The sequence below is a fragment of the Zerene cesonia genome, chromosome 9 (assembly GCF_012273895.1).
Source record: "Zerene cesonia ecotype Mississippi chromosome 9, Zerene_cesonia_1.1, whole genome shotgun sequence".
Classification (NCBI taxonomy): Eukaryota; Metazoa; Arthropoda; class Insecta; order Lepidoptera; family Pieridae; genus Zerene; species Zerene cesonia.
This window is the reverse complement of record NC_052110.1, coordinates 125,695-150,126: the sequence shown is the minus strand read 5'-3', so window position 1 is coordinate 150,126 and position 24,432 is coordinate 125,695. Positions and strand designations below refer to the sequence as shown.

Sequence of the window (24,432 nt, the reverse complement as noted above, 5' to 3'; positions counted from 1 at the left end):
GCATAATATTTGAAATTCGGCCAATGATTAGTTTTAAATTATTCCATAGTATTTTACTTTATTTTTTTTTATATTGCTTACTTCTTTAATATAGTAATAGAACTTATTTTAATTAAATATTTATGATACATTATAGTCCAAAAAATTATTTCAATAAAAATCGTAAATATTTCATTATTTATTGAAAATGATCTAAATGAAAATATGAAGCACATCACATTTGTTAAACATATAATGAGGTGTAAAAACTTAATCATAAAGCACTTCAAATGCACAATTGAATGATTCCACTAGTCATAATGTATTTATAATATAATATTATTTAGGTAACATTATTTTTAAAATGTATGAGATTTTTTAAATTTTTAGTTTTATAGCATTGAAATTTCTCATGTATGAGATTCTTAAAAAACCATACAGTATATTACACAGCTATATCAATTTTGTATATACCCAAAATTTCTATGTAATTATGCTTACAAACACTTACTATTTAGAAACCATGTGACAGCTTACTGCCCTAATTAATATTTTTAAATGTAACGATTATGTAAAGAATCAAATTGAAAATAAATATGTTTTAAATATTGAATACTTATGAATATCTTAAAATATACACTTAAAAGTATTATTTTTTATAAGTTTATCATGTTTAGTATTACACAATGTACTTATTAGTATTGATTATTGTTTTCCAGACATTTAGATGTTATAGATAGGTACATATAAATATTTGCATAATTACATTATAAAAAGTTAAAAATAGACAATATTTATAAACTTTAATAGCAAATCTAGAGAATATTATCTGTAGCTAGTCAAACGCATTTTATTTTTGCTTTCCTTGTATTATGTACTATAAATGAGATCCAGTAGTTTTAAGGACAAATATCACTGACTTAATACACTATGCAATGCATCATGAGATTGTCTTGAAACATGTATTTTTTCTTTGTCCATAGAAATATGTTAAGATAAATATTGCATGTTTCAGTGACAATTTCTCTGATATTTTGCAGTGCTTCAACAATATGTAAGAAATTGTGTGTAAATTGTATGAATAGTGTAAAATAAATGACAATTTTGAAAGTTTTGTATTTTATTTTTCCATTATTTATATTGCAACTTATAACATTTCCGTTTTGATAGAATTTTATTTAACACCTGCATAATATCCATATAAAAATTCCAGTTACAAACTATTTTTTTATCGCTTGATTTTCTCTCAAGTTAACAGCTGAACTGATAAATGTGATCTATTTCTTAGTTTTATATCTGTTAAAATAAAGGCTTGTCAACTTAACATACCTATTCTTTATCACAGACAGTAATGGATTTAGTGTAATCAATTAAACATATTTTCATTATACATCTTTTATTGGTTTCGTTCACAGCTTTTTATTCCATGTGACTTGCTGCAGATCCTGAAGAACACTTATTTATTCAATTCCGACCTTGCGGCCTTCCATTATTTTCTCAAGCTTTCACAGCCTCTTTATCACCAGAGTCTTTCTGAATTTCCTCTGATTCTGCCTTGAATTTCTCCTAAAACATAATAACAACCGACATAATTATTTGATAGTGTTAAATGATAAAAAGTTGGGTAATTATTTAATAAACTGTAAATAGCTTAAAAAACTAAAAAAACATGCTTTGATGATGAATCATTTAAATTGTTTCAACTCTCACACAAACTATATGTATGAAGATTTATTTAATGCTAGCAATCCTAATCAGAACAATAAGGTGAACTCTCTTAACTTCTGTTCACACTGATTCTTAATAAGTGTGTAAAGTTTGAATTAAACCTGTCTGTTTAAAGTAGTGTCAAAATCGAATCAAAATGAGTTAGCAACATGCAAACATATAGCTGAAGCTAATATAAGCATGATATTAAGGAATAAATGGGTATTTCTTTATTTCAGCTATTCAAATAAATGACACTCTGTTAAAAGAAGAAACATAACATGCTGCTTGAAACTCATTACTCACCAAATCATAAATAACTTTTACAACGAGGGAACAGCTTGGGCATGTTGCAACTTCTTCCCCAGCCATCAGTTCCTCCTAAAATAATGATTTATTGTTAAATACTCTTGCATAATGTATGTTAAAATATAACATTCTTTGTTTGATAAATATATTTTTCCACTGAAGAAAGATTTTACCTGTTCTGGTTAGGAGACTTTTAAACTTACTATTATCAGAACTAACCTTACTGATTTGAAATCTGTCACCACATGGACATGGATAATAATACATTTCTTCATCTTCATCATACTCAAAATCTTCAATTTCAACCTCATCATGAAATACAGTCATTCTCAAATCCGATCAACTTATTGTGTTTTATTGCTAATCAATCACACGTGATAAACGAATCATTCGATAAATGTCATAAATTCTTATTAGTATTTTGTGTATGCCTAATGTCTATGTCAATGTCAATTGTCAATTATCGAAACTTACAACTTAGGTAGGTACCTAAATAAGTAGGTACTTATTTAGAGTAATATTGCGCATAACATGAAATATAGTAGGTACCTAAATAAGACAACATTCTAGTCAGTTGCTATGGATACCAAAACGATCGGGACTGTATAGTAATTTTTATTTGGCAACACAGTAGTTCAAGTATATTATTATGGCAAACTTGAAAAATACGTCACTAGTCAGTAGCACGTCACACGTCATTCATTTTCATTTTTGTAGAAGAGTATGATCGCAGTGGTCTCGCTCAAATAGTTTTATTTTTATTCTTGTATAAAGTGGTAGTGAGTGAAAAGTGAATATACGGTTCTACAAAAAGAAAATATTTAAATTTAAAAATGTTTAGCTGGCTTAAGAAAGAGGGTGAAAAAACAGAAAGTATCGAAAATGTCGTGGAAGGTCTCAAAAGAATATACAAAACTAAACTATTGCCGCTCGAGCTGCACTATCAGTTCCACGACTTTCATTCGCCCCAACTGGAAGAGCCGGATTTCGATGCTAAACCTATGATATTGCTTGTGGGACAATACTCGACGGGAAAAACTACCTTTATCAAATACCTACTAGAACGAGATTTCCCCGGAATTAGAATAGGACCCGAGCCCACTACAGACCGATTTATCGCTGTTATGTATGATGAGAAAGAAGGTGTAATACCCGGTAATGCGCTCGTAGTAGACCCCAAAAAGCAATTTCGGCCTCTAAGTAAATTCGGAAACGCCTTCCTGAACAGATTCCAATGCTCGACCGTCGCTTCACCGGTGTTGCGAGGCATTTCTATCGTCGACACACCCGGTATATTGTCAGGAGAAAAGCAGCGGGTCGACAGGGGCTACGACTTCACAGGTGTTCTAGAATGGTTCGCCGAGCGTGTAGATCGCATTATATTGTTGTTCGACGCCCACAAACTGGACATATCAGATGAATTCCGGAGAAGTATAGAGGCGCTGAGGGGTCACGATGATAAAATTCGAATCGTGCTGAACAAAGCTGATATGATAGATCACCAACAGTTAATGCGTGTGTATGGAGCCCTCATGTGGTCACTAGGGAAGGTGTTGCAGACACCAGAGGTGGCTAGAGTGTACATTGGCTCATTCTGGGACCAGCCTCTGAGGTACGATGTAAATAGACGTCTATTTGAAGATGAAGAGCAGGACCTCTTCAGAGACATGCAGTCCCTTCCGAGGAATGCTGCTTTACGAAAATTGAACGACTTGATAAAAAGGGCGCGTCTTGCTAAAGTTCATGCATACATTGTCAGTGAGTTGAGGAAAGAAATGCCATCTATGTTTGGTAAAGATGGCAAGAAAAAGGAATTAATAAAGAACCTAGCTCAAGTGTATGACAGAATTCAAAGGGAGCAGCAAATTTCACCTGGAGATTTCCCTGACATCAAAAAGATGCAGGAGTTGCTAGCTAACCACGATTTTACAAAGTTCCACCCCCTGAAACCCAAGCTGTTGGAGGTGGTGGACCACATGCTGGCTACTGACATTGCTCGCCTCATGGATATGATTCCACAGGAAGATGTTAATGTAGTCAACGAGCCTCTCATCAAAGGTAAGTCAATCTGCAATTATGTTTATCTAGAAAATAATCATAAGGGAAAATTCCATCTTCTCTATACATTAATAGATTTTTATAAGAAACACCTGCAATATATACTTTAATATATCAGCTATCATAGGTACCCTCTTCTATAATTTACATTTGAATAATTCTAAATTATATTTGAAAAACAATGTGGCCATTCTTATTTATTGCTTATTTATAGTTTAAAAAATTTTTATTTGAAATTACTATTTTATATCTACTATTTAAAATTGTTATAAAACATGTATTAGTCACATATCAGTATAGCTATTAAAAGGAAGTTTGTATCATCAGGATAAATATATAATTAGCACTAATATAGCAGCACTATTTAACACATCCCCAGCAAGACTTATTACTTTGCACCTCATGTTCGCACATGAAGTCATATAAGAATATTATCAGTAGATATTATACAAGTGCTCTTATCATTGATAACACTGCAGGATACATAGTTTCAATAATATATTACATGCCAAGGAAACTTTGAGGTGATTTTATTTCGTCGCCATTTTTTTAAAATGATTAAGGAAGTTCACACTTTCTCCAAAGGTGTTACATAATTGGTTGACTCCAAAAGTATTTTAATAAATCAATAAATGTAAAGGTTATTTATGATGAAATTAATGCTTTGAAATTAAAAGATTAGATCATTTCATACTTTTGTTTTTCACTATTTACCCATGTTAAATAATGCATTAATAATATATTTACATATTTTCTAATAATTTCAAATGATAATATACTTTGCTGATACCACTACTTAGGTGACTATTGATTAATTAAAAATGAATTATGCATAAAAGTGAATAGTAAAGTAAATAGTTTTAAATCAAACAAAAGTGTAGCTTGAGGAAGTTGTGAGGTGGACATTTAGTTGAAATGGCTTTTTAATAGCCCCTTTGTAGCAGTGAAAGTTATTTACATCCAAGTTTATTTTGCTTTTATTGTCTGTTTTGAGTAGAACTTAGCATCTTATTTTAATGTATTAAGATTCTCTAAATATATCTAATAGTCAGTATAAAACCATCTATAGTTACAAAATTTGGAGATTCCTTATCCAACGATAACTTCGCTGAAATAAAAGAGATTTAGAACACTTTAAACCATGAACCCTACGTGATATCAATTACGTCTCGTTACCGCTAACCGCAATTTCTTACCGCCGTCCGCAAGTACCTAGGCGCGTCCGCTGCACAGTTTCTGTGTCAAAACCCATAACCATTGCATCACAGAAAAATATATTATTATTGCAGCTTAAAATCGTTAATCAAAAAAATTATTTACTTTATTTGACTTTGATAAACTTACTTACAATCTTGTTATTAACATTAGGTATGAACATTCTTAATGATCAAGTTAGCGAAGTTAAAAGGTTACCTTTAATACATCGCAAAATAAAAACATAACAGCAACGATTTCTAGGTACGCTAACGAAACCTAAGTAACGGTGTGTACTACAAATTCAATTACAGATTCATTGACCCTAGTGCTTCAAGTGAAAATTAGAAACAGGCCATAAATTTGAAGGCTTGGCGTGTGTAAAACCTGACCTTTTTTGTTCGCGATGCCCTCACTAGTCTGTGGCATTTGTTCTCATTCTATCGCTAATGAATGCTTTTCCAACATTCATAATTATTGAGCACAAACTGAACCTACTTTAGCGGCGAAGCTTGTATTTACAATCATATTTTGACATTTTTTTTCTTATATTGAAACTAATCCTTGTCTTAAATAACTCTGAAATGAGCCAGTCTGGGCAGCTTAGATTAGATGGATGGATTATTATTAGTTATTCTACCTATAAAACAAGTGATAATAGTTTAAATATTTATATGTAAATGGGTCCATGCTCCAGAACAATTTTTAAAAGTTTATCTATCACTAATATTAACTGAGAGTGAAAATTATTTTTTGAACCATTAAATGAAATAGACCATTGAGGTCATACACTATATCTTTGATAATTAGCACATACATCATAATGTATCTAACAGCAAAGGTTCTGGTTGGCTGCGTAGTGCGACATTATAATCATTAAAACGCCCATCGCCTGATCCTTACATTAGTAACATATTGGAGAGTGATGGTGGATTGAGTTAAATATAATATATTGTATTATGATTATAATTCCATACACCTCTATAAAACAAAATATATAATACATATATCACGTCCAACCGTTTTTGTAACCGAGCAACGGTTGGACGTGATTTTTGTACACTTAGGTGTTACATTTTAACCAGTAACCATAACGAAAGCGGGCCACATGCCTACCCTGTCGTACTTTAAATCAAATTATGTATATTTTTTATAAACATGAAATTTTGTGTTGTTGATTTTTTTATGTGACACACCTTCCCGACTAAGTATAGGTACAGTTGTCGTTGATCCTTGATTATAATGAAATTATTTTTGTAGCAAAAACTGTTCCAAAACATAATATGAATTCAGGAAGAGTCGGACTGAAAAATTTAATTGAATTGATTTATATAATAGATAGCTTGCGCAGCGTTGCACCACTATACAGTTCGATGTTATTATACTTACGTTCATTTTAAATACAACTTTTGATCATATGAAATATTTGCATAATTTCATACACATAATTAACGTTTACTCTGTAAGGTGCGTAATCAATGAGTCATTGAAGCGTTGCTCAAACATCGCAGCCGTAATTTCCATTTGGTTCGAATTGAACCTAGATCCATCGCACTGATAGTTTATATATTTGCCACACTTGAGTCATTAGTCGAAGAATCGGGTGTCGCGTTTCAGATTGACACACTTGCTATATAACTGCTTACTAACGACTTTACTATAGGTACGCTTTATTCGTGATACAACGTTGATATTTGGTACGAAAATTATTCGTTTAATTACTTGTGTGCTAAATTGTGTTACGTTTTTATTTATTTATTTATTTATTTATTTATAAAAAATCACTTGCCATAACAGGACAAGCCCAATGCGACAGTGATACAAAAAAAAACAAAAAATAATTTTACAACAAACTTAACTAACTTAAAAACTAGATACATGATTAACTAAAATATTTTTTCTAACTATAACAGCTTAAATATAATAACACCCTTGCGAATTCACTCGCGGGACAATGGAAGAGGTCAGTTCTTTCGTGCGCTTCATTAACAATGCGGATTGCTCGTACCATGGGTGCTTTGGCAAGGAGGTTATTCCGTGCTGTGGGTATCAGCAGCAGTGGCGAGCGGTGCCGCCTCCATGCGATTCGGTTTGGAATATAAAAACTCAGACATTCCAGCAGTCTTGAGTTCTGTTTCTTACCACGCAAAAGACTTATAATATGTATAAACGGCAAGCGAAAAATCCCGACGTACACTTAATTCGTTGTACCCCGCCATACCCAATACAAATAAGGTAGGATACATCAGTGGATAAAAAGGATATACCCCATAAATTTTGAAATATAAATGTCTCATGAATTTATTCTGTATCCGTTCTAACATTAAATTGTATTTGTCCTCATATGGAGCCCAAATTGCTGCATTATGTTCCAAACGACTTCTTACTAACGCGTTATATAGGACTTTAAGTGTGGTAATGTTGGTAAACTCTTTAGCCTGTCTTAAAACAAAGAGTTAAGTTTTAGATTGTATAACAAGAAAAATTAAAAAGTTTAAATAAAACACTTTTAAGTGATTCGTCAACAAAAAGTATTATACTTTTAATTTTTAGTTTTATAGCATTGAAATGCTTTATAAATGAGAAATTTTTGAAAGAATAGAAAAAATGTCTCAAGTATTATACTTGTACATAAATATTTATTAAGTTGAAAACATAGTTATATAATGTATTTATCCATTTTCTTAAATTGTTATTTAATGATACTCAGAAAGTGATGACGATAAATTATAAATTAATTAATTCCCTATTTAGTATATATGATGCGTATATTTAAATAATTTTTAGTAACTAGTATCCTACTATAACTGCCCTTAAAATACAATCTCTTACGCTAGCCCAATCTGCTTAACAAAACCTTGAACAACATATATTCACTGTGTAATTTCCTCCTTTATAGCATTCAGATGTGTTCAAATTGGTTATATAGTTACGAGAGACAAGTTTACAACCGCGTTTACGATCTCGTTTGTCATCATAAAATCATTTAGCTCTGATTAACTAATCATTAATAACTTCATACATATTTAGTTAGGTAATACCTAGGTCTGGGGTCGCATGGTTAATTGCAAGTCTATTAAATTATGGTTTATATCATGCAAAGTATCACAGTATAAAATGATGAAACCTTAAATGAAGTCTGGTAACATTTAAAAATGATATTTAATAATAATTTGAAAGGATTACGTAATTGTACACGATTAGTTATCAGTCGAATACAAACGTAGCGCTCGTAATGATAAAAATGTACGTAAATTGTTTGTCAATCGCTTAATCATCGATATGGAGATGCGGGCCCACCTGTGTTGGCCTTGTTTGCACTTGAACTACCCGACGTAACTACAATTAATATTGTGAATATAATGGAATGAATATCTGTTTTACATGATGAACGTTTTGTGTCGTGTGTGATTGTAATTTGTTTTTTATCCCTGTACATGTATACTTAATCCTGTCTCCGATTTTTTTTAATAATTTTAATTGGCTAAGATTGAACAAACAGAACTTGTTTATCTAACGTGCCTTAGCACACATAACAGTTTTTCTCGCTATTAACATAATATACGTTTGCATCAAATTATGCAAAGTGTTCTTTTAATTTAAAAATCATTATTTTGACAATTGTCTCTTTCATTTGCGACGGAGATATCATTCAGCACCAGTTTTAGAAGGAAAATATACAACCGATAATAATATAAAAATAAATAAATAAAATACCGATGTGTGGGAAACCGAATGCAATTTGAAAAATTCCAAAAGAGCACATTGCACGTATTAAATTTATGTTGGTTAACGTGGCAGTGTATTTTCCAGTCGTATCTAGTAAAGCGGAACGTTGCCGATCCGAGTGCATTAAAATATAACTCGCCCATAATACATTGGATGCATGCAATAACATAAACTTTCCCAAAGGGGAGCCGGACGGGCCGGTCGCGGCGACCGTCGCGCGGCTGCACGACAGACGCGGCTTCTTGCGAGGTAAGATCATTGTCACCAGTCACCGCGCCCTACCAGTCATTGAGTCGAAGACATCACAGGGCCAAGAGAATACGATGGTTAACATTGTGATTAAGGTTTTTTTTAAGTCGCCATTAACTTGGATTTTAATGGCTGCTGGGTTGCAATGGTATTGGTTCGTGTTGTGTTGTCAATGATCTTTCCTATACAATGCTGCTAGCTGTCTGTGTTTTACCTTATATGTTTATTAGCGAAAATGTGCTAGTGCTAGCGGTTCTTTTTTTAACTTTTATTTCTAGTTGAAGATTGTTATCTTCTCTCTGTGTAAACGTGACGTCCTGAAATCTTATCTTTTCGTTAATAGCCTTAGAAGAACTTACAAAAACCACCTTAATGTTAAGAAAATCGTTATTATATTTAAACACAAACTTATTAAGATGTCTTACTACTAGAGGACTCGACATCCATACTTATTTCAATAGCATTCATCAAATATTAGATAAAAATTGTGTTGTAATGAGTGGTGAAACCCATTATCATTCATTTTATCGCCGGTTACATCTACTTCGAGTCTTTACTTGAAATATGTGGATATAATAATGTGAAGAAATTGTTTTAATTCTTATCAGTAATATAAGTAATAAGGTGTGAGGGCAAGTGATTTGTGTAATCATTAATTAATTGACTAATATATAGCATTAATTAAAAAGACAAATTCTCATCGGTCATCTTCATTTATCATACCGAAATAAAATAAGACCAGCACACGTCAATCGTAACAAATTGATCAGAGAGAGCTCGTCATATGGACCTCGCACTGAAAAGTGAGCATAGTAAAATAAAATAAAAAATATGTAAAATAATAGTATTTGCATTCTCATACCTCTTATGTTCTATTTGAACGTTTGTGAAGATCCGTTTGGACACTAATACGGATCTTCCTAATTGGGAATAAACAGTGCCTTGTGTAGATGTTTAACGTTTCGTTACTTCGGAATTATTGTGCACACACGTAACAATGCCTTTTTCATATATCTATAAAGTATTTTAAGTGATATGGAACGTAGAATTGAAATACTTGGAAAAGTATTTCAATTCCGTACATAGTTAGGTTTTGAAAGAGTTCTATCTAACTCTTATTATATTGATTTTTATCATTTTTATCCTTATTTCTTCCTAATCTTTGGTAGTATTGTATAGCAATTGAAAAAGCTATGAGCAAGTCAATACTAAGAAATGGCGCTAAGTTATGTTATCGGTTGTTATCCAAGGCTTTACAGAATGTATCGATATTGTTCCACGAGAGAGTAATGAGTGCTGGTAGTTGATATCATATCACACAACCACTCGGATTGGTTACAATACTCCGCTCAAAACTCTCTTCGTTGTATTCAAACTGCACTACATATTTATGTTAATTTAAAAGACTACTTAGGTAGGATGCTCGTGTACTCATTTCTTTACATTGAAATAGAACACATTTCGAATAATTAAACTCGTGTACAGCGAGTGTTATCCCAAGTAATTCCACTATTACATCGCCGAAGTAATATATACAATGAGAACGAGTGCACTTTCTCCTTCGTGTGATCAAGCAGATTACAGTGTGCACTCCGGCGCTGACTGATTTATTGTTAACGCCCACAGATTGTTTACTATAAACTATTCCTATTTTGCTGTCGCAATTGATTGCGCCTATTGTTTCTCGATCTCGATTCAAGGGTACTTTCTCTGAAACATTCGTCATAGTTGTCATGCTTTTTAGCTAGTACAGGTGGCATTCCATACCATTTTAAAGAAAGAGTAATTGCAGTGTCGGAAAGTGATGGCGCTAGACGAGCTATCTAGCTTTGTCTCTTTCACACACGGGAATTACTCTTGATTAAAAACATCATAGAAATCCCCAGATAATATTGGTATCTTAAATTTGAACAAATGTTTCCAATGGCTTTTATCACAACAAAATGATGAAATTAAATCATATTTATATGTGGTTATTGCATAAGCGGACTTTTTGCGTGTACAAAGTTTTCCTTACACAGTTACTACTCGATAAGGTAAACTACACTTACTACTGTAACATTTTACATAATGAAAGTGCCCAATGCTACCCTTTATGAGTAGGTATTTTATTAATGTTTGTGGTAATCGAATATCGTTACACATTTGATGAATGAAACATAATTAAATATTTTTGGTAAGTACATCCGATGATTTTATAAAGCACTAGCTGCGCCCAAGTCCGTATCCCATAGGAATATCGGGATAAAAAGTTGCGTATATGTTATCCCAGTTGTCCAGCTGTCTACGTACCAAATTTCATAGCAATCGGTCCTGTAGGTTTTGCATGAAAGAGCAACAAACACACACACATCCTTACAAACTTTCGCATTTATAATATTAGTAGGATTAGTAGGATTTCAATGCTATAAAACTAAAAAAAAACAAATAAAAAGTACATCCGTTGTTCAAATGAGTGATTGCAATTTAGAAAATGCTGATAGACTCGTAGCGTGCGGATGGTACCGACCGCCACTTGGGAAGTGTCGCAAACGCCTAGGTCGCCTGCCACTTGCAAAATGACCGGTTCCTAACTACTTGTGACATAATTTAGTGATACCTGAACCGTAAATGTAAAATTGCACGTTAGGCACATTGAGCAAATGATATAATAAATGGTGCTCGTCTATTTATCTGACGCACTGTACATACTGGGAATGTCACGCAAGTAGGGTTGATTGTATTTGTTGTGTTAGGTCCCGAAGTTAATACAATTTGCTATGGATATCTATATATATATATAAAATTCTTGACATCACATCAGATATAGTGACCCTTTTCTTTGCATAATATATATTGCTCTAGAAATATCGATGTACTTGCGTTGAAAACCATATCTCAATTTATATATTTAATTAAATTTATTGTCAGATTTCCCAATAGCGTTAATAGGGAAATCAGTCATGATCCATATCAAACGGTTGCATAATGCGAGCCGGTGATGAGATATTATCGTGTAGTCACGCACGTTCTGTTTAAATGAATGTACTTTACACTGAACGGGCGCGAGCTAATTGTCCTACGGTCATTGTTCGCACGTCCGCCGTGACGTCACCCAGCGGCCCATTCAGCCGGTCCATTGTCCCACTTGCTCTCGTCGCCACAAGCACACGCTTTGTGCAGCCCCGCCCGGATGACTGCTGTGTGCACTTTGCTGTTGGTGTACGCAAGCTATTGATACGTCTATTGTAGATTTATTTACAGCCCCATTCATGTTTCGTATCCTTGTTGCACTTGACATTAGTCTTTGTGGCCAGAACCGGCAAACGTTCTATCTCAACACAGGAAATATCGTTTGCTCAGATAATAGGAATTATTCCCTATAGTGTATGATCAAGGGATTAAAACCAGTAATTAATGTTGACGCAACTTATTACCATTCCCAATAAATTGCTTATAAATACAACGGGATGTATCGACTATCAACATTCTATTGTTGATAAGCGTCAAAATTTAATTCGACAAGATATTTCGGCTTATTATACAATTTTTAAAATATATATAAAAAAAGACTGAGCTGTATAAAACAATGCTAACTCCTATACCATCCGCAACTATCAGATATGTTGAACGGCAAATAATTGATTAACGTTACATACGTTAAATTTGCGAGACAATCTTCCTGCCTCTTTCAAAGTCGCCTTCACGCAGAGGATACGAGATCACTTGCCGCTTTTGTGTTCCGCCTGCGGTTGAATCGTACACTTGGTATTGACACGCTAACATGCTCTATTTGTGGGCTCCATTCATCACTAATGTTTCCTGTTATTATTGTACTTGACATTTATCACGAGTATATCGTATGCAGCTATGAAGCAAAGCGGAATCTAGAAATTTCCTCCTATAGGTAATACCTTTTTTATTGAGATCTAACTTAAAGAGCGGTCTGCCCTGAATTTTCACATTACACTACATACGAAAAATTTTGATCTCCGTTCTGAAAGGCAAACCGTATTATTTATTCATAATGAAGGAACTAAATGTCCATATTAAAACATCCGATAAGCAAGGAATACCGGAAGTGGGATGTGCCACGCCGCATACCACGTAAATTGCTCGGCGCTTGTCATCTGTACACTTTGTATTTACGGTTCTACTGACGGAATGCTTCTTGTTACGGCCCTGTTATTTGAATGGCATAACTGTATCGATAGTTGCACCACAATATATGTTATTAGAACAGAAAATTATTCTTACTCCACTTCAATGCTAACGAGGATTATTTTCAATAAATGTTTGTAAATTAACTCCGCTCTGAAACTAAAATAATATTTATCTTTATGGAAGTTTTACAAAGTATAGTATATAGGTAGTAGTAGTAAAAGTTTTAATTATAAACAAACTTTTGAAATCTGTAGAAACCATATTCACTTAAGACAACATCGTCTTTTATATCAGTTGATTGTAAACATGTTAATAAAATGGACTTGACTTGTATGGTTAATCCAACGACGTCATTAAGCTACCATCGCCATTAGCAAGTAGCTATTAAAAGAAAGAGTTGAAGGTCGGCCTTTCGAAACAATTTGCGCACCATATTGGCGGCGTCGGCGTTGCGATAGTGAGTCAGTGCACTTTCCACGGCCCATATTCCGGGTTCATTGAGGCGTCCATTGTTGTGCACTTTTCTGTAACGGTCTTCGTTTGCATCACTAGTCACTTAGCCACTCACTATCGGTGTCAAATTGTGTTGCTGATAGATTGTCGTGGCAATAGCGTTGCTTCATTCTATTCACTTATGGGAAAATTAACATTTGAATATTACGATGTTTCAGGTTCCAGATCAATGTGTTGTGTCTTTCAGGGTTTCTGCGGGTCGTTTTTGGCTTTGTGGTTATTGCATTCTTAAAGCAAGCGCTACGTAGCCCTTGGTTTAATACTTTTCTTTTTAAAGTAGATTTTCGAAAAATGATACAACATGATTGTACTTTTGTTTTCGAATCCAATTGCAAAGAACGCGCAATGCATGTAACGGCATGTTTGTTCCCATCGTCTGTCTCGGGAAGTGTACGAGGGAGTCACACGTGTGCTGAATATACTTGAACGTTTATCCTTCTGTTGATGTGTAAACAGAAGCACGTGCTTCAGGTAACAGTTATATAGAACATGGTAAAGGTTGAATCTTGTGGTGGGACTGTAAAGTATTCGCAGCGTAGTCCACTAGTCCCATAAGTCATTTGAATTGATGTAATTAAGGATTCCATAGTTAGATTGGATACTTCGCGATTTTTATATATTCTTTACGTTCGCTTCCCTATTTTTATGAAGGTTCGAGGTTGTCTGAATAATTTTGTCTTTGTATTACCGTTATAATGTTTACGTGTAGAATACACTTTCGCTGAGAAGCGCAAAAGGCCTTGCACGGCTTATTTGTTCTTATCTAGCATCTAGATTAAAGACGTAGTATTGCATAGGATCTTCATTGAACGTTGACTTTCCCGGTGCGTGTTTACGTAACTAGTTTCATAATGTAGTGGTTGTGTTGTGGAGCAGTTAATTTATTGGTTTACGTGTTTGTTTCCCGCTCGCCGCTCGTGTCCGCTGCACTTGTTGCCAAGATTTTATTTCTTCAAAAACTAGTTTGATTCAATTTGCTTGTTAACATGTAATATGGGTAATTAAGTACCTATACGTTTCATTGCACTTATATTATATTCAAACGTATGTGAATCGTATTTTTTTTGACATTTGTAATGTTTTTTTTAAACAAGGTATCGAATGCCAGGTCGTTAAATTGTAAGAAATTAAGTCGACTGATACTACTTACTAATCTACCGGTTTTTTATAAGTTCACTAGCGAAATTGCAATAGCACAGCTTGGATATGGGCTATACTTAACTCATTATAATCTTCACCGGCTGGGCCGCTGCGGTGCCGGTCAGCCGAGCCACCAAACGCGTCATAGCAACAGTGAAACTTTCGCGAATAATTTCACTCGGCTCGTGTCCTGCATTGCAACGATCCTTTTCTAATGCAAGCGTTATTGCTAATTGAAATCGCTTTCATCGCTTTTTATAGCCGAGTTTTAAGTTTAATTATATATATAATGCTTTCTTAGCATTTATTTACATAACGATATATGCTATTTGTTAAAGAATTGCAATCAAACTATTTATTTTAATTGGAACATTATTTTGCATAAATTACAGATAATAATTTTGCGTTGCTTACATCTCTTATCATTCAGCAAATTATAATATTTTATGAGGTAACGAATTTCTGTTTTTATAATAGAAAAGTTTGAGACTGGAAAATATTGAGAGGTCTCATTTCTCCCAGCAACAAGAGATTTCGGTCATTCAGGTGACGCACCCAAAAACTATACAATTACTGTTTAATCTAATTCAATGTCTTGGGTAAACTGTGTTATCACAAATTGGTGCTAGGTGTTTGCGCAGGCGCAGCTATCACTGACGCCCACCAAACATTTGCTCGTCCCAGTGACAAAGATAAAATAGCTCGAGGATGATATAAATCGTTTAATAAACCAGTAAAAATACTACATTTCTTCAGTAACATATAAACTTCAAATTTATAGATAACAGTATTTCTAAACTAAGATCATAAAAAAATCCCATAATACTTTACTAAAAGTCTGAAATTGTGGCGAAACGTCAAATTACATCTTAATAATTTTGAAAAATAAACCTAAGAGCGGTGGTAACACGATGTAATTGCCTAAATGAAATGGCACAATCCTAAATTATTTGCCGGTCGATTAATCGTTACTCAGAGTTTAAAATGGTCACGAAGCGTCCTTGCTACAAGCGAAGGACACGATTCATAGCAGCTGGTGGAGACTGGGCGAGCGGGCGCGTGGGCGGCGGATGCGTATCCTTCTCAGCGATCCACACCTCTATCCTGCGACCTCCAACCGTTCCTCCACAATTGTCTTGTCTCCGCTCACCACGACAAAACAATTTAATAAAACTGCGATCAGCGCATCCACCAGTGTCCTCTACAATCTGCATTCCGCCTGTATTGCATGCATATCGTTCGCGTTTGTCAATAAACACATTCGTTGACGCGCGGTCTTGGCTCTTGAGCGCGTATTTGTTCAGGAAAAATCGAAAGCTTATTAAATATTTAATCAGTGCATCCAACTTTTAGTGTATAAATGTCTTCTTATCGTTAAGTATATTTCAATATTGCTGGTCACATTGCCGATGATTTCAAAAATCGTCTGTTCGTTTATCGCGTAAAATATCAATTAGCCTATCGCAGCTTGCACGTCGTCGTCCGATCTGATCTAGATAAAGTCTGTCCGTCGCGTCTTACATCACTCAACTTGCAGCGGACCGGTTTCTCGTGCTTCTTGCGCGTTACATTACATTCGTAGTGACATAAGTATTTTTATATCGACATTATACCATACGGCCCGCGGATTAGAAACAAGCCGTTAAACTCCTTTCATATCAGTTGTAATGTCATTGTTCGTAGATAAAAGCGACTAAAAATTTCAGAAAACATTTAAAAATGCCCTTGTGTTTAAGTGATTTTGTAACGATCCATTACGAGCAACAAGACAATAAATGTTTATGTGGGTGCTATCAGAGATACACGTATGCCCCATGTACTTGCGAACGTTAACGCATTTTACACACTAAACACATATCTTGTAGGTGTTCCGTATGAACTTGATGTAAGTCTTATAATTATTGTGAGCCCTTTTATTTCCCATTAAAATAACTTACATAATTGAATCGATAAATTTGTAGCTCGGTTTGCTATGCACACTTAATTGGATTATATACTCTTAGATTAATATCATACGTACATTTTGCATATTTCTATAATTATAAATCTCTCGTAATGTTTTCCGTATTACATAGCTACTAAGTTATAATTACGTCGCAAGTGCGAGCGAGTTTCCGTGAAGTCGCGCCGTCGGCAAGCGGCAAGATAGCGCGGGTGATGCCAGCTCGCAAACATTTCTAGTGTAGCTCTTGTAGACCGATTCGCTGTTACTAGATCCCACTTGTATTCCACGTAATTCTTGTCATTGAAGCATTTAGAGTGTTTTCTGATTGTTTTGTGTTTTTATTAAACTGTCAATACATAAACTCCCAAGATTTATTTTTAGATTTTACAAGCGAAATATTTTGACATTCTCCGTCTTAGGAATTTTCGTTTTCATTATCAAATGTTTAGCCAAAAAATAGTTTATTCCGAGAAACTGCGACGTCGAAGACGTCATATTCATAATAACTATGAGCCACATTTCCGTTATAAATACAACCTTCGTTACATGATTTAATCCTTTTATCTGTTCTTTTAATTCACGTTCAAGTGTAAGATTATGCTGATGGAGCATGAATATGTATAAGGTAAATTGCACATGGAATATCAACTGCAACGCTGTTGGTTTGTTGCGGCGGTGTAGTCGCGGCCGACATGAGTCAAGTGCAAGAATGTCGCACCTCTTACAATTACAAATGGAATCTATTATCTCTGTAACACGCTTCCGTGTTTCGCACTTTTTGTTTTAAACTGTGTTACGTGCGAAATTTACCGCCTGTCTGATGATCATTTAAAAGTTTTTGGTTTGTATTATCAAACACGAACTAAACGTCTAATCAGGTTTGATCGTTTAGAAAGTTTAACGCGTTAATATAATAACATTATTTGAATAACAGTGTACATACACAAACACGATATTTTATGATAAAAGGAAGGATAGGAGGAAATAAAATAGCGCTCTTTCAATTCTTACTGCATCCAGTGAAAAAATAAAACGAAAGAATTTTCATCATAAAAAGGATGATAAATTGAGCAGCATTCAAACATCGGAGCTAAGCGCTATCAGACGAGATGCGCTCTATATACTGAGTACGGTAAATGATATTATTACCTTTTGAATCGCACTGCTTGCACATAAACTATGAAACAACTTACTCAGTTATTTTTAGAGCCGTATCAATACTGCTATTCGTATATAGTAGCTCTATTAGGTGTTTCACATGCGACATTTGTTGTCCTTGGGTCTATGACGAACAGGTTACGCCTAACTATGTTTATCATGAAAAGTTATCGTTAGGCACAAGTGAGGTTACAATATGATGTATTCATTACTTGGTATTCCAAGTCACAATTTTTAACTTTAGAAGTATATCAGTAGAAGCAGTACCTACCTAGCTACTTAAATATCATTTCAGACGTATATTGATAAGATTTTTTATCCTGAATCTTTTTGTAAATAATAAAGGATGGACCATTGAACAACTTTGAGAGAATGCAATCTAAATATTACCTTTTAATTTGTAATGAGTCATCGATGACGTGGCACACTACAAAAATGCAGCAAGCGGCATCGATCGGCTGCGGCCGACTGCGCTTCCGGACGGGGCTAATTATACACTAATCATTGATTTGCTGTTGCGTCTGGACATTCACATTTATTGTGTCATTCTCGTTTTAATTTGCCGTCAAATTGAGGTTCATTGCTGTTTGCTTTTTGTTGAATCCTATACTTCTAGACTTACCTAATACCGTCGAGGTAGATTTTCTTAACACATAAGTATATAATTTGGGCGTCCTTCAAGATATTAATCCAAAGATACATCTTATTTTGAACAGAGCGAGTGAATCCAAAACAAACTATATTAGTTAGCAACATTAAAGCTGCATAAGAATGTCTGATGTGTATTTAGCCCATTTTCTATTAGTAATTGATCAATATGTGGATCGGTATTCATAATGCATTCGCCCCACATATTGATAACTCAAAGTACAAGGTTGACATCCGATACGCCGCGGATATCTTTCTTCTAATAGATACTAATTGGTTTGTTATGCCGTCTAATAAAAGCACGAAACGTAAGTCGGCCTTTACAATTATTATAATATGTGCATCCATTTATTGTGCTGCACTTGTGAGAAAATTTAACAAATATGATACAGCAGTACTAGGTGCGAAATTCCAAGGATTAGCCGTGCTCTCATTGCTAATGTTTTTGTTAATAATACGAATTAAGAAACAAAGAATACACAAGGGTCAGCCACGGTCCGGCGCTCGGCAAAAAGTGTCAAATGGTGCGCCTGCGTGACGGAAACCTTCGCTTTTTGCGCTTCCGGACCCACTGACCCACATTCCCTCGATTGATGACTAGATCATTGCACACGATCGCTTGTGCTGTTGTTGATGCTTGTGGGGTATGCAATTGAACCTCTATTTTATGATAAAGTAGAAGTTTTAAATATTATTAGACATGTTAGAATTTTATAAAGCTGCCTTGAATTTCTTTATTACATCATAAGGTACTTACAATCCGAAGAAGTCAGTTTTCGTGTTTATAACTATAAGTTAAAAGATAAATAAAAATATCTTTATATATTTAATAGCATAACCGAGTTAACTGTTACATAATTTAGTTAACTGTTAGGTTATTATAGTATTGCCGCTGCGAGCTGCAGTCACCTTGCGAGATAAGCGGCCCATTTATCACTATTGTGATGACTCGCCTCACCTTCGAATTAGGACATCGTGACGACTTATTGTCCATCTTTTTGCCACTTCTGTATTGAATAATAGCCATAGAGATGTTAATGATCCAGTTTTGTGTCTTAATAAGACATGCGTATGTTTAAAGATGTAGATACCACACATCTGTAACTTTGTTAGAGCCTTATGGGCAGCAAATGTCGATTATTTTTAATAATTATTATTTTTAAGTGATGTCTCTTTTTGTTTCTTAAATAATCTTATCAAAATATATCCTATCTTTTAAATATATATTGTATTATTATAGTATGATTCGAATGTCGATATTTAATATAGCATCTAAAGCAATGGTGGCTCAGTGGCGAGAACGTCGGAATTCAAAATCGATGAGTCGCGATTCGTACGCGGGCGTACAGGAAATAAATTGATTTTTCAATTTATCTGCGCATGTAACTAACATCACCACTGCTTTAAACGGTGAGGGAAACCATCGGGACGAAACCGGCATGTCCAAGAATAAAAAGATCGACGGCATGTCAAATCTGCCAACCCGCATTTGGCCAGCGTGGTTCATTAGGACCTGAACCCGCATAGGAGGCCTGTGTCCCAGCAGTGGGAACATATATGGGCTGATGATGAATATAGCATCTAAAAGTCATATAGGTAGTGTTTTTAAAATCATGCAAGCTATTATAAAAGTTATGTGAACCCCAGAGCACAGCGCAGTAACTTACGTTGAGTCAGCTGACACCCAATTTATTTACTTAATCGAATCAAACGACTTGATCGCTTGACTCAGCACTTGTCACTTACTGTTTTTGATTGTTTCGTTTTTGCTTCAACTAAGACCGTTGGTATAGATGGATATTATTTTTTAATTCAACGTCTATGTAATTTCTTACCTAAAACTAACTGAATTTAAGTCTAACTTACGGTGAATTTAGCCGTATCACAACCTTGGTTTGGTTAATTTAAACAGAAGCTGTTGACTTTAATTCAAAAATTTCATTGCCCGTGACCGCGCTTTCTGTATGGTTTGAAATATCTTGATAATATAATGATGTTAGTTAGGTTCAATATAACTTCAACATCAAATGCTAGAAAAAAAGTTCTTTCCGTTGTGAAATATAAAAAAATATGTTTGTGGCGGCAAGCAAATGACGACGACGGCAATGTCCATTATTATTTTTCGAAGAAATGCAAGTTCAGTTATTTATTTAGTGTAGTAACATCACACGCAGTGGTTACGTGCAGCTATCCGATCGGTTCACTGTTAGAGCCGCCGCGCGTGCCTCACATATAGAATAGAAACACCAATGACTGGACACACGGTTTTATTTTTAATGCAATTCAATTTATACACACGCAGATGTTTGTTTTATTTTGTATTTGTGCAATTAAATGCCTCTATTTCTCTTATGTTATTTGAAAAATGCATTTTCTTACGCGAAGATGTTTTAATTTGTAAACTTTAACTTGATCTAATAGTCAGAATTATTAGTAACGCTCGTTCTTTGACTTTGATAAATCACTTGTTGTTGAATGGCACTTTCGCAACAATATCTCTTTGCAATAATTAAGGAAACGTTTTCTCAGTTAAATATTGAAACAAATTAAATCCATGTATAAGGAATGCACTCGCTCTTTATCACGAATAGTTTCAACCTAACTGTAGGTACTAAAAATCATATCAGCAAATATTTCGTAATATCAGGTTGTGTGCGCATTATAAATATGAGTTTTTGTGTTGCGCTATTGTTTTTGTGTTGGAGTTTCGTAAACAGTCCCACGTCTTATTGTTGATGCGTAGCAACCCCGCGCCGCGGGCGGCGCCGACGTGCAACTGTAACAAATATATAAAGTTTATTTTTTGTTTCTTTAATTCATACTTTATTAGTGTCATTATTGAATTATTTTATTTTATCTCATTTGTATCACCTCTGCGAACAATATACAAGCATTACTTGAGTAGGATTCTAAGTCACCTTATTGTCCAGTTACCCCCATCAGGTACCAAGCTAATATGATATCGTATAACTACGTACTCGTATATTTGTATATTTCTCATTGTGTCTTATTCGCATAAAGCACTGTTCCATATTTTATTTTGATATTTCTCAGGTCCAAATAGTACTGCAATCGACACTGAAATAAGATCTGGTAACTGGAAGTGTGTCGTCATTGCATAAGCCGCGTTTCTTTTGAAATCGTTTCGGATAATCTGTTACATAATTTTAATTGCAAGTAGATCGCGGTGTGTATTTATTTTGCACTTATCAACTCGGACAATCTCTCGGTTACTTTTAAAATTGCTTTATCAATATATTTGAATGATAAAACCATTGTATCTATGTACTAGTGGAAAGAAACGAAATTTAGCGGCATTCAGCTATAAATTAAAGAAACGCCGATTTACTCCGATAGCGTTGTCATAACCGTTGCGTTACTCGTTAAATGATCAGTTTGACTGTGCAGAATATGGATGTCATTTGAGATATTACTTATCGCATAATATATGAAACACACGGTACTAAAACTAGTAAAGTATTGACAGTTATAGTATACTCTACATCTAGATAACTTATGTTTTAAGATTTCCGTTATTTTTTATGAAATCGGTCCAGCAGTTTTTGCATGAAAACGTTACAAACATATATATTTCGATTGCGGGTTATAACATAACAACAAATAATAAAACTGAGTTTAAGGAATTTTGGCGAGATTAGTACGGTTAGTACGGTTGGAAGGGTGACCATTTTCTTGCTCTTTAGCTTATTTTTATGCTATATTAGATATATATATTATGGATCCTAAGGGTTACACTAAGGTGGCGAGTGCGACTCGCACTCTCCTTTTTTTTCGTTACTATGTTTATATAACTATACTATACTTATAATTATAGTTTTTGGAATTGATTCTGTGTATGAAAGTAGTTTTGAGCAGGGTGTATTGAGAATACTTTAATAAATTTAAATAGTTAGAATAAAGAGCTCGTCGATCAAAGAAGTGAGTATGTATTATGGACGATGGATATATATTAACGAGTGCCTAAAATGTTTCCAGGCGGCGCGTTCGAAGGCGTGGAGGACCAAGTGTCGCCGTTCGGGTACGGGCGCGGCGAGGGCGTGGACGCGGGCCACGGCGACCCCGAGTGGATCTGCAGCAAGGAGAAGCCGAGCTACGACCAGATCTTCCAGTCGCTCAACCCCATCGACGGGAAGGTCACCGGCGCGGGTACGCTAGCTCTGTCCCACAGGCGGGCGGCTCTGCGCGCGCTGCTCTCGTCCACGCTGTGCTGCGCGCGCGCGGCCGAGCTGTGCGCGCGGCGCGCCGCCGGCGACGCTCTCGATACACTCACCGGCGTCTTGGCGCTCGCCACGCAAAATTGCTCCTCTATTACGCAGTACTTGCTACATGAAGCCTCGACCGATGCAGATAGGTTGTCCGGGGGCGTCTCCATACACAGTCTGCACGATACGGTCGGCACGGACGATGACACCGAGCCGGAGGAAGCTTCTCGACCCGAATCTAGAAATGAAAACGTCGATTCCCGCTCAGATAGCACAGAACGTGAAATTGTTCCTGCCGTTAGAGGAGTTGTTGCATCCATTTGTTTTAATATTAAACTCGTCTTCTATCTTTTCGTTAACTTGGTGATGACGATAGTTCTAATAGATTTAACATTCAAAAGTGTCGCTTACATATTTACGAATAAAATGTATTTCGAGTTTACCGTCTCGAAGTCAGCGGAAGGTTGGCTCGAGCAGGCGAGGACCCTGGCGTACGGGCCCCAACAGCAAACTGTGCGAATTCATTCCGTCTTGCATCTTTTCAACCGCCAAAATATAATTAATATTATCAAATATTTTCTGGACAACTTCAAATGAATTGATATAAGTTTAGTAGAAGATGCCCTTCTCGTCTGTATGCTCTCTTTCTAGGTTTAAGCTAATTTTGTGGCTAACAAAATATGATACATGTTTCTCCAGTTTTTTAGACAATTTCGTACTATCTAAAAACTTCTTCTTCTTTGATCTTTTTTTTTTCAGTAGATCTTAAGCATTTTTATTATAATTTAATTATTTTTTTTACTAATCCTATTCTTTACAGACTTCATTAGATAGGGTTTTACATAAGTAACAAGCTTTTAGTGAGTTGGTTGAAGTATTTAACGCTACTTTTTTATCTCTATCTATCTGTATCTATCGCATGTAACACATCTGTCGATACCTTAAACTAATGCCGTAAGATCCGACACATAAATTCGGAATTTATTCAAACATATTAACTTAACTCCAGTTTGACAGTTTTATGAGATTCATTATAAACTAAAAAACATATAAAATATATCTTCCTTCCTTGTTAATAAAAGAAGTGAATCGATGTAAGGAAATGTATAATTTGAATAATGAAACAGCAACCCTTAACGTGTGAGGGTGTCTATAGCCGAATACGTGTCGGGTCTCGCGGCATCTCGTGTCGCGTCTCGCTTCAAGTGTCCCTTGTCCAACAGCGGCCAAGACGGAGATGGTGAAATCGAAGCTGCCCAACTCGGTGCTGGGTAAGATCTGGAAGCTGTCCGACATCGACAAGGACGGCTTCCTCGACGACGAGGAGTTCGCGCTGGCCATGCACCTCATCCGCGTCAAGATCGACGGCCACGACCTGCCCTCCGACCTGCCGCCGCACCTCGTGCCGCCCTCCAAGCGCAACTAGCCGCCCCCGCC

General features: G+C 35.2%; 2 protein-coding genes across 2 annotated transcripts; one reads left to right on the top strand and one right to left on the bottom strand.

The window, feature by feature from the left end:
* Nucleotides 1–397: 397 nt before the first annotated feature.
* On the bottom strand, nucleotides 398–2,426 carry LOC119829093 (DPH3 homolog). The gene is made up of 3 exons (XM_038351477.1): nucleotides 2,215–2,426; nucleotides 1,993–2,067; nucleotides 398–1,545 (listed from the first exon to the last, which is right to left on the bottom strand). Exons 1-3 carry the CDS (start codon nucleotides 2,320–2,322, stop codon nucleotides 1,477–1,479), a joined length of 252 nt encoding a protein of 83 aa, XP_038207405.1. The 5' UTR covers nucleotides 2,323–2,426; the 3' UTR covers nucleotides 398–1,476.
* A 255-nt stretch (nucleotides 2,427–2,681) lies between these two features.
* Nucleotides 2,682–24,426, top strand: LOC119828891 (EH domain-containing protein 1). Its single transcript, XM_038351187.1, has 3 exons — nucleotides 2,682–4,053; nucleotides 22,769–22,939; nucleotides 24,219–24,426. Exons 1-3 carry the CDS (start codon nucleotides 2,829–2,831, stop codon nucleotides 24,419–24,421), a joined length of 1,599 nt encoding a protein of 532 aa, XP_038207115.1. The 5' UTR covers nucleotides 2,682–2,828; the 3' UTR covers nucleotides 24,422–24,426.
* The last annotated feature ends 6 nt before the right edge of the window (nucleotides 24,427–24,432 follow it).